Raw genomic sequence first — 12,728 nt, forward strand, 5'->3', positions numbered from 1 at the left:
TTTGTACGTTCTTTCTGGGATTCTTTTTTCTCTTCTTTAATAAAAACAACAACAACAACAACAAACATTCAGTGATTCTATAGAACAAGTTTGGTAGGGTACCAGCTAAGAACAAGTTTGTTAGGGTACCAGCCAAGAACAAGTTTGTTAGGGTACCAGCCATTTCTTCATCAGCTGCAAATGACTTTTTTATTTTCAGTAGTTTTGCTCAGTAAAAAAGTGGACTTCTGGTATACTTAAGTTAAGAGTAAATTCAAAATATTTTAGCCAGACAATAACCTGATTCCGACCGAGAGGAGTTAATTTTACAGGTACATGTATGACATCAGATGCCAGAAAGATGTCAGAAAGCTTTTGGATAGATTTTACCGGGAAAACGTGCGATGAAGTAATATAAAACTTGTTAACATAAGACTATATATCAAAGTAATTATTATGATATGTAATAGACAGAGTATCATTTGTACGAGGTGGCGTCTACCGCACTAATAAAGAAATAGGCGCAATCAATGTAGAGCACAAAGAATTGGGAAAGCTGCATACATTCACGTAGGAGAAAGTGTCAATCACGATCCCTCTTATCCAATACTGTAACAAAAATCTAACTAACAGGATTGAAAAAAAAACAGACAAGGAAACAACAACAACAAAAAACGTCACTGATATAGCAGTGCAGAAAAATCTATCTCACATGGACTTACCTCACACTCCACGTACAACACTATACAGATACGTGATATTCTCACCTCAACAACCCTTTATCTAACACGATCTTGAATTGTATTAATGTCAACTTAAGCGCCAGTTTATAAGGAAAACGAGAAAAAAAACAGTCAAACATCCCATGATTCCTGTTTAAATGACTTATTTCTGTACAATGACTAAAGATGCTGTAAGCTAATCATTTAAATATATTTAAATATATCATTGATACAGTCATACTCAGTTTTTGATACTTGTTGGTTGCTTTAATGAGATTTTACCAGACGTTTAAAATTTTATAGAACTATGCACTGGAGATTATCGCGCTAGTTATGAATTCATATTGCTGACGAGGCAATCTCATTCCATGCAATAAAATTTACATTGCTTTTACTTCAATGTAGCTCTTCTGTTTTATGTCTTTTTAAAGGAACTCCACTCAAGCCCAAAGGCCGAAAACATGAAATTTGAAAATCTTAAAATTTCAAGTTATGTCCTCAGTAAGGTAAAGTTTGCGGAGGATATAAAAGAAATATACCAAGCATCGATTTACTGTGCCATTCTTAGCTGGATTGAGTGAAAAGCGTTGCAATAAATAAATAAATAATTTTATTATTCTGGAGAAACGGGGTGAAGAAATGACATGAAAATTTGCACACAAGTTATATGCCAACTGTACGCAAATTACGGGAAAATGTTTTCAGTCCCGACACGTCTAAAAATCTCAGTGGAGCCCCTTTAATACTTAGCTTATTTTATATCATTCAAGTAAGAAATATATTTGATATTGTTTATATTATGGTAATGTTCATGGTCGGGTTTTAGTTTCCATTATTCGCTCGTGACACTTAATTTAGTAATGAATTATCATGATTATTTATATTTGTGGTTTTCCTATTTCAATTTTGCAAAGAGTATCACAGAAGTCAAATATGAGTTTAGTTAATAATAAGAAAAAATTACACAGGGAATAACGGGAATTCTCCAACAACAAGTAATTATTTCTATAAAATGGTTGAGTCATATACGTTTGTGATATGTTGATCATATTTGATCATACAGTTTTTAAATGTCAAATGTTATACAACAAAATTAATTATCCTCGACGCATGTGGACTGATTTCAAATTGCTGTGAGGAAATATTATAACCTGAAATTTTATACTTAAATTCTTATCATTAGCCTGTAGATTGGATCTCCTCAAACAAGAACTTTGATAGTTTAAGCAGATTTAAGGGATTTCATTGAGGTTTTAGACATGACAGAACAAGATATATTTATAACTGAGGTGTGTTTGCAATTTTAAAAAGGTCTGAATCAATAACTTGTGTGCAAGTTTTCAGATAATTCCCTAATTTGTCTTTCCAGACTAAACTTTTTATTGTCCCTAAAATGAAAAATGATGCAACAACGATCACTCAAATCGACCTCTGACTTCACCAGCTATCAATTTACAATTTGACACCGAGTACTTTTGTATATTTCTTTATCTTATTTTGCAGATTTCCATTTCAAGTGCTTTACATGATCTATGTTACAATTCAAATTTTATGTTTGTGAGAAACTCCTTTAGAGTTAAAGGGAGACAAAGGAAAAATGTTCGTTTCTTTGTTTTGAAATTTTCATTTATTATTATGCAAATCTCCTCAAAATGACTACACTAGTCACAGGAACAAAACTTTTCTCCTTATAAAAATAAAATGGTGGTTTCCTAACTTGACCCACGTGGGTCAGGTTAGAGCGTTCAGATTTGCAAAAGTGGTCACAGTGAACCCTTGAAATGTTAAAAACATGTCAAATGAATGACTTAGACTTATTTCAATCATACAATATCCACAATATCTGTTATTGTAACTTCCAGGGTTTGTTCAAGTCACATGACTTGTTTTAAAACTACTCGATGATTTTGTTGGCGTCTGAATTAAGTTCAACATATATAGATATGTTTACGCTTCGAACCCAAAAAATATAGAATTTATACAGAAATTCATGCTTGGACTTTAGGAAATGTCATTTTAGCGTGATTGAGTACATAGATCATTTTAATATTTTTGTCATTTATTTGCGTGAGTATCCCTTTAAGTAAGTAAATCATTAGAAATGTGTCCATAAGACACAGGTTTGGCACACCACTCTCCACTTTCTTCTGACGTACAGCAGTGCAGTATGACAGAGGGACAAACAAAGGAAATTCTACATTACTCCCTATACCCCTAAGCAGTTGGGCATTCCGTTTTTCAATGTTGAATTCTTGATTTTTCCAAACCACAGATGCATGACTGCACATGCTGACTAACAGTCCTGTAAACCTTCATGACTCATGGTCAAATATTATTTAGCTATGCACCTCTCAAGTTGAAAATTGCAAATTTATACTTAGTCAAGGACAAAAACTCCAACAAATCTGTATTTATCCACACGCAAAACCCAAGATGCACAACTTCACATGCTCATCAACATTCCTGTACAATTTGTTGATTTTAGATGACGCACTTTTAGAGATACACATGACACAATATTTCGGAACAGTTTTTACTAAGTAAAGGGCACTTACTCTATAAACTCTACTAAAATATACAAGCAAACCCCCAGGTGCACAACTACATAATAATGCTGACCAACATAACTGTAAAGTTTCGGGATTCTAGATATTCTTTCGGAGACGAGCGACAAAAGTTGGAAATTTCAAATTTTTACTTAGTCAATGGTAATAACAAAACTAAATTAATTCACATGCCAAATCCCAGGGGCACAACATGCTGATAAACATTTCTGTAAAGTTTCATGACCCATGGTCAAATATTTTTTGGGTTTCGTGCGACACAAGTTGAAAATTGCAAATTTTAAACTAAGTCAAGAGCAATAACTCTACAATATACTGAATAAATGCACAAGTAAACAACAAGGTGCGCAAGTACACATGCTAACTAACATTTCTCCAAAGTTTCATAATAATGTATTCAGCACAAGTTGAAAATTGCAAATTTTAACTAAGGCAAGGACAATTACTCTACAAATACTGAATAAATTAACATTTATTAAATTTTAACTGATTAAAAATTAACTACACAAGCTGACTAACATTTCTGTAAAGTTTCATGACTGTTGGTCAAATACATTTTGTCCTACGCCCTACATAAATTGAAAATAGCAAATATTTAGTACGTCATGGGCAATTAGTCTGACAAAACTAAATAAATGCACACACGAAACCCCCAGGTGCATAACATCACATGCTGATCAACATTCCATAAAAGTTTCATGAATCAAGATCAAATAAGTTTTGGGCTACATAAGGCACAAGTTGAAAATTGCAGATTTTAACTAAGTCAAGGGCAAAATAGTTTTATTTCATATCCAATCTATCTTTTAAGCCCGAAATATGTGACTTTGGGATTTACATTTGCATTAACTCCAATTAGATTAAGTTATCAATTATTTAATTTGAAAAATGTCCTTAATTCAAAGCAGAACAAGTTATGGAAATAAAAACAAAGCAAAAAAGAAAACAAAACAAGTGACGTCAAATATTCACATTATTTCTTCATAAGTTTTTTTTATAACAAGTGAGCTATATTTGTCTTTTTTTTGTATATATAATCTGTTTCGTGATTATCTCAGTAGGTGATTCCAAGTATCCTGCTTTGATATTTAACGCCATTTACGTGGTTAACATCAAGGGAGTCTAGCAGCGTCACACCAACAACTTTTTATTAATACGCCTTTATGCGGAAAATGATGTTTAACTTTTCAGTGAGATTGTTAATATCGAGGTTCAATATGCAGTCATATGATAGGAATAAAGGTCTCATTTGATGACACTATATTCTAAATTTCTGAGTTAATTAAAAGTTATAAGCATAAAAACTACCAACACAACAACACAATGACGGAGACAACGAAAACACTGCTGACAACGAATGACAAGGAAGAAATAGAAAAAAGGAGAAAAAGGTGAAGAAGAACAACAACAATAAAATAGCAACAACCTCAAATTCCAAATCAAAGTTATTTAACTTCATAATTTTCAATTGTGACATGAACTAGCATCACAAACAAAGGCATTATGTGCATATTCACAAAGTTAACATGTGTATTTAATCCGTCCTTGCCTAAGAAAAAACATTAACGCAAGGAAAAAAAGGAATTTAAGTTTCGTTCATTTTTAGAACTAGAAGTACGATCAATAATGACATAATTATTCACATCGTAAAACTTCCAAATACAGACATGATAATCTTAAATCATTAAGATTTCCCCAAGACACAAAATTTAGCACGTATTTTTAACAAATCAAACACTGTCTTTAGCTTTGACTGATAAAGTCAATAAATTAAAAGCGTAGGTGTGTAAATTGAAATGAGCCGCGTCATGACAAAACCAACATAATGGGTTTGCGACCAGCATGTATCCAGACCAGCCTGCGCATCCGCGCAGTCCGATCAGGATCCATGCTGTTCGCTTACCAACTCTAACAAGTAGAGAAACTGATAGCGAACAGTATGGATCCAGATCAGACTGCGCGGATGCGCAGGCTGGTCTGGATCCATGCTGGTCGCAAACGCACTATGTTGGTTTTGTCATGACGCGGCTCTAATAACTATCGCCTGCACTTAGTTCGTCTGCTTCTCTGAAAGATTAAAGTAGAAAAAGACTTATCTCATGTACTAATTTCATATTTTGATACTTATACTTGTATTTTTATTTTGTTTTGTTTTATCTTTAATATATAAAACACTCATATAAACAGCTTTTAAAATCAATTGAATTTTGTTTGCTTTAAAGCTCCAAAATTTTCATAACCAGTATTTAAGTTATCCTTAACATAACAACATAACATAACATAACATAACATAACATAACATAACATAACATAACATAATCTTGTATTTTAACAATTTACAAACTAATGATACAAAATAAGAATTCAATCTTTAAACGTTAAAAATAAAATACAACTTATTTGAAATCTGAAATGCATTGTAGCTCCATATACAATGTAAAAAATGTCCGGTCATATCTTTTTGACCTTGAGGATTTATGTAAGTGTAATGAGTATTACGTTTGTCATTTAATCAAATATTCATCAGAGGTGAAATTTATACCACGTGTATATGCTACCACGCTATGAAATTGTAGTAACTATTACACAATAATGGTATATAGAAAATTGAAACTATCTCTTCGTTACATGTTCTTGAAACCTGTTAGTATCATATAAACATATTATAAAGGATTCACAATGTCACTTAAAACGAAACATCAAGTTCATGCGTTATGAAGTGTTGATTCTTAAAACATACATATTAATATAGGATGATACGAAACTAATTAAGCTGTATAAACAAGCTGTGACGTTATTAACACGTTAAGAGGTGTTGTAAAATTTGAAATCATGTAATGGTTATAAAAGGAACATATTTTTAATATCATTTACAATTACGTCGCAGAAAATTTGCCTATATTAGGAAATTTTATTTTTGTCATGTTTAAATTAACCAAAAAAAATGGAAAAAAGAAGAAGAAGAACAACAACAACAATAAAAACCCTTCATAGTCGTATACTAAGTTGTTTTAAAACAAACATGTAAGAAACATACATAAGCATGGTTGACTACTACATAAATTATAAGGTTTTGGAGAGTATCTATGCTGCCAATATACCATATGCGGGCCGTCACAAACAAAACAATCCCTTTTTTTCACGACCATATAACATTATTACGATTGACAAAGCTGCACAATTATTTTCTATGAGCAAAGAATTTATATCAATTTACAGCAGCTATTTTTAAAGGTAATGTAAACGTTACGATTATCCAATGAAAAGTGACAATTTAAATCTACAATAATATTCACTTATTTTGTGATTAAACTTTTGAATACCAAAATGATACATACGAAACTTTGTTAAATTCATAATGTTAATCAAAGTACTTTAAGTGCAGAAAACTAGCAAAGAATTTATAGACATAATGATTAGATGTGGGTGGAGAGAATCCATCAAACACTATAAACGGATTCAAAGTTTTAAAGCAATTCTTTTAAGTGGCGGCGTGGCCGAATGGTCAACGCGTCAGACCACGTGGATTCAAAGCCTGTCAGGGGAAATGCGTTGTTTTCTTCAGCAAGAAACATTACATTCATAACTTAGTACTGTTTGATTCCAGGAACAGATAGTGTTTCAAGAAGCGTATAGCTTCCAACATAATCGGACTGAAATAAATTTGTATAAGCTAAAATCAATTCTTGGCTCGGGGGTAAATTTTCATGACAAGTGTAATCTTAATGTTGTTATAGTAATCAACACTCATTAATATACTTGATATTGTGTATTATATGCTACATAAATCTATGGTCTGTTAATCATTGGTTAATACAATATCATTAACTCTTAAGAATATTTTTGAATAAACTATTTCTCTAAATCTATTGTTAAAATTATTTGTTTTATTTCTAATATTACGAAATTAAAATAATCATCAAGTGCCGTTAAAAAGAACGTGAATGGATTAAACAATGCGCCAAAAAAATGTAGATAATTTTAAATATGACAATTTCCCTTCAAAATATTTTTAGTTTTTTCTTCTTCTGCAGAGATAATATAAAAATTTTCTAAAAGAAGCTTTTTTTATCTACAAGGACATATAATGTAAATTGATGTTAAAGAGTACTAACAAAATAACCTTTTCTTTTTAATGAATTAATTGTTTAACCAAAAGGCATTTTTAGTTAGTTAAACTTAAATAAATAAACAAATATTCGCATTTGTGTAACGCTGTAAGGTTCGCGTCTTCAACGTGTCTTTTACTGCTCATGTCATAATACCAGACTTAAACGTTGGAGGATATGACTTTAAATCATTAACAATGTAAGATTTATTAAACATTTTAAGGACCGTGTGTATATTTCAAAGCATCTGGCTAGCACACGTTTGTTTGTTTTTTAATAAAAATTTAACTGTGATTGTTCAATATGGTCAAATTTTGGCTTTGATAGGCACTAACATGACTCACATCGAGTGTGTCAAAATAATAACTTTGGCTATGCTGTTATTTTCAATCTTCACATGTTTTATGACGACATGTGCAGCTTCGATTTGTTCAATTATTACCACGTTGATTACAAACCAAAATAATTCATTGTGTATGCTCAGCAGTTTTGACATGTAAACGTTAAAAATAACAGTAAACATTTTACGACGACGCACCGATGGTCAAACAACAAGCAAAGTTACTCTTAGAATATTAACGAATATATGAACTTAAAAAGTATTTTTGTCAACCATTTTTGCATCAAGACCATCGGCCTATCGCCTAAAGCTCGTTTAATGTAAATTTAGAAAGGAACTATTCAAGAAGAACCCAAAGGCATATATATGCATGTCTTTAATTTTTATACAGTAAATGTACGCCCGTGAGACACTAAATTCTGAACAGAGTGCAGATCCTGCATATGTTAACGCCATGCCCTTTTTAAAAATAGTGCATAGAATCTTTATATAGAAACATATGTGGTAATATGTGGTAATAATGAATGATTTTTTTTCTAATAGTTCTTAGCTATAAAATCGTTTTAATATATAGATTTACCTTTAACCTCTACAACACCCGTAGTACTACAGAAGTGTTAAACAAATCAACTATTTTTTATCTAGTTTTTAACTTTCTGATTTACCTGAATGTTAAGTAAGACACTTCTTTTAATAAGTTATTAATGTATGTTATTCGTTATTTAAGGTTAAAACCGCCGTTTTGTATAGGTTTCAATGAATATTTCATTGTTAAACATTTCCTCCTTTAATGTCACGATCTTGCACAGGTTCATTATAGATATTACCGAGTAAATTTCAGAACGTTAAGAACAAGCTCCTTCCGAAACATTGATTAAATACTTAAAATAAAGTAAACATGTATTCTAAGATTTAATTAACTTTATAACCTTGTTTCGCGATTTTGTGAGTTTAATAATCCTATGTTAATAATTATTGTGTTTTGCGTGGTATGGCTAGTAATGTGGCAATGTGCCGTTTAACGCAAACAAACACAAGTTATAAAAGGTTACTGCTCTTTAAAGGTTAGTAAATAATTATGTAAGTACTACGTCAAATAAAATTAGACATGCACAGTCTGTCGGCTTGTTTTGCAAGTGCGTCTATCATATGACTTATTAAACTTTTGCACAACATAAGATAATGTGAAACCATTTCTCTCCACATCATATATCTTTATGTAAGTTATAAAAGCGTGCATGTGTTTACATTTACTGAAAGTCATAGTTTATAGGGGTATAGTTACACATAAAAAACTGGCTTTAACTCAGCAGAATAGTTTGATAAAAAAAAGATAAATAAAATTTTAAAAAAGACCGTGTCTTATTGAAATAATTCTATACATAAAATTAAAGAAAAAAGATAAGGGTAACTGTGAAAATGAAATATAGGAGAATTTTTTTTATAACATTGACGGAAATATATGATTAATAAATGATTAGAAAACAGAAATGGGAAAAATTCATAAATATAAAATTTCATGTACACAATTATATGATAGGTAATCAGACAGGATCATATAAAGGGAATACACGAGTATTTTTATAAATATCTAAATATCAATTTAAGTTAACAATATTATCTCGTATTCAGCTTTGTGATCTTTGAGAACAGATCTTGAAAATGCTTTTAAAATTTCATACCACACGTTAAAAAAAACAACCAACAGCAGACATTCAAAGAAGAAGATCTTATCAAGAATAATTCAATGTAATTTAAATAAAAACAGACATTCAGAGCAATTCAATTTAATACTTTAATCGGCAAAATCATATAAATATTCATCGCTAATATTACAGCAGAAGACCATATCAAGATATCTATCCAGCATTCTGTAATCATTTTAAAAGTGACCTTTTTAAAATATGCTTTACCTGGTTCATTCTAAACCGATTTTTTTATCAAATCAGTCACCTATATTTTACGGCACTATTATGAGATATGAATAAACGAAAAATCACCAAATATTACTTTTAAGAATAGAGGACTATAAAAGCTTTCTCATTTTTTTCTTGATCCATTGGTTGCCCTTGTCAAAATATTAAATACGTGTATGGTGTAGTTTGAATTTTATTAGAATTTGAAAATACCAGGTACAATATTTGTTCTTAATTAAGCATTATTTAGCAAATTAATATACACATGCATATTATAATACAATATATAATTATATCATCAAAACTAAATTCTATTTTCTCGTTCCAAAAAGAATCTAAAAGACACATAAAATGATAATAGAAAACAAGAGAAAGGAAAAAATGTTATTACCCTACTGAGAGTTGAACTTGTAATGTAGGAAACAGTATTAAAAGAGTGTATAAATACTCTTCAAAGCAGAGTTTATGATAGGTAAAATTATAAAGTCAACAATACAGAACATCTACATATTACAATGTCATCGAACCAGACATTTGAATATGGAACACGGTTATGTATTAGGAGAATTAGAATTACTGGACATCTTCTAACATGAATATTTTTATAAGTATTGTGATGTTAATAATACCTTTTAGGCTTTTAGCAGTATCTTCCTTTAATTTAAGAAGGCATCTCGTATAAAATATTGTTGCAGAATGTTTTTTGTTTTTTTCTTGATTTAGATGTTCTAATATTTATGCTTTATTTCAACCAGACAATAATTATTCGATTTTGAAATGAATTTGTTTTCTGACAGATTTGTTTTTCAATAATTAAGTTCAGTTAATGAAACGTAAACAGAACACAATTGATAAAACACTGATTACGGTTTTTATTTTTTTTTAAATGCCTGAAACTCCTTATTCAATCACTATAATTCGTTTTTTTTTTGTAATTCTTATTTAAATGAAATAGTGATCTATAAGTACATGTAAAATAAAGACTAATTTAAATCATCTATATTTTCCTTTTAGAATTATGTAAAACTTAAGATAATGCAATTTTATAGGCTTTTATTCTAATTCATCTGTCTCAATTTTAGATATCACAGTATAATAGACGTATGTGTGAGTTTTGTTTTAGCATTAAAAACATTGAAAATAAATTATGATAGCTTAGTACAAAATGCGTCAACACCATGCCTCTCATTGCTATTTACATTGCAAAAATCGTTTGAAATTGTTTTACACTAGACGTAAGACATTTATAACTTCCGAAATACCGTTTTTCCTTTGAAGCGTTAAAACATATTCATGAAAGTCTGTCATCTAGATTATTGCTTTTTCCAATTTTATTTTCTGTAGTCTGCGTTAAATGAAATAATAAAATTTACTTGAAAGTGATACGATTCTGGGATTGAGTAAACACGTGCAAATTGTGCATTAATTACACACAATCTTTATAAAGCGTAACACCTAAACGCTTTATAATTTAACCGATTAAGAAAAGTTTTAGAAAACAGTTGCCTTTTTTATGTAATTTCATAGTTTTATTACCTTAAGGATATCCATCGTTGGTAGTTTGTTTGTCCTTTCTGAAGATGAATTAAAAAAAATATTCCTGTAAATTCCCTGATTTTTGTCTGTATCAAGAGGCTTCTAAAAACTTTTAAACTACTTGTGCCCGATCTTTACTAAATTTATATGAAAAAACTTTATGTTAATCTAGCCAACTTCTTCAATTTGAAAGAACTCTGACTTGAGGCACAATTTAAGGAACAATTTTTCGGTTGTGATTGACGTATAATCGAATGTGACGAAGTAGGCGATGCAGTCACTTACCACCCCTAAAATATAAAAGTCGAAAACAAAAAGCCTTTTCCGGTTTTCAGGATGCTTTTACTACTTCCGGTTTTCCTAATCACGTTTATGTGCCTCGAATCGCTCTGTTAGGGACGAATTAATGGCCTTTAGCTTGCATTTTATTCTTTGAGATATTTTAGATTTGCATGAAATGTGTTTAATCTATAGCCTTTCGTTACGCTGTTTAGATACAGATACGGTAGCAGACGAACGCGCTAAAAGTTCTGTCGAGTCCAATGATTGTAAATCATTGAGTGATTTCAACATTGACGAGCTACCGGAAATAGAAGTTGCTGGCAGTAATAATGGCGAATTGAGCCAGTAAACACTTCTGATTGACATTTACGTCAAAATATTTATGTTTATGAAAGCAATTGAAATAGAAACAGGACGGATGTTGGTAATTAACGATAAAGCTATAGCACATGAATGTGATAAATGATAATGTATATGAGATTTATTTCAGATTATGCTCACAGGCGATTAATATAATACATATTTGTGACATATTCATTTAGAAATAATTACAGTTTGATATACATTTTGCCACACAATAACTTTATTTAGTATTTAACAAAAACATTGAAAATGAAACCAAAATTCCAAAATATTATGTTTTCTTTTGTTATAACTATGCAATCCAATTTTAACAAAGTGGCTGTCAAAATATGTATTAAATTAAATTAAAATGTGAAACCGACAAACGTAGGATATTGTAAATATTTGATAAAACTTAAACAGTTTCAATATCAAAATGTTGAGCACATCTAATTGCTTATTTGATTTTTCCAAGATTGAATGTCATTCGGCCAATCCATAGATTAAAACTACCCATAATAATGTAAAATATATTTTATTAAATTTTTACCATTCAGTTATAAAAGCGATAAACTTAAGGTTCTTATAAGTAATGATTTAATGATACTTTAATTTGCTAATGCGGTTACACAATATTGATATTGCTACACGTTTTGCAAATACATCATTTCTTAAAAATTTGTATTCTGTGAAAATCAACCGCCCCCACCTTCGCCCATCAACGAATAACAAAGCATTTAAATCATAATACAAGTGAAGAGACACGAACAATAATTACGTATACTAACGATAATGGGTGTTGTCGTGATATAATGTATGATTGGATTGAATATATGGCAACTGTCAGGGAATGTTATCTATACAAAACAATGAAATCAATGTTTTTCAATTATGTTCAAAGCATAGCACAGGATTGGCTTAAGTCCTTTTCAAAATAA

The 12,728-nt window shown here is 30.4% G+C and overlaps 1 protein-coding gene across 1 annotated transcript in view; it reads right to left on the bottom strand.

Moving 5' to 3' along the window:
- LOC132719844 (uncharacterized) overlaps positions 1 to 11,444 on the bottom strand; it is a 49,163-nt gene extending 37,719 nt beyond the window's left edge. Inside the window, exon 1 of the mRNA XM_060703774.1 lies at positions 11,167 to 11,444. Coding sequence (XP_060559757.1) covers positions 11,167 to 11,181 — 15 coding nt within the window. The 5' untranslated portion in view covers positions 11,182 to 11,444. The remainder of the gene's footprint in view (positions 1 to 11,166) is intronic.
- Positions 11,445 to 12,728: the final 1,284 nt, after the last annotated feature.

Source organism: Ruditapes philippinarum, unplaced genomic scaffold, assembly GCF_026571515.1.
Source record: "Ruditapes philippinarum isolate M1 unplaced genomic scaffold, ASM2657151v2 ctg1849_1_1_1_1, whole genome shotgun sequence".
NCBI lineage: Eukaryota > Metazoa > Mollusca > Bivalvia > Venerida > Veneridae > Ruditapes > Ruditapes philippinarum.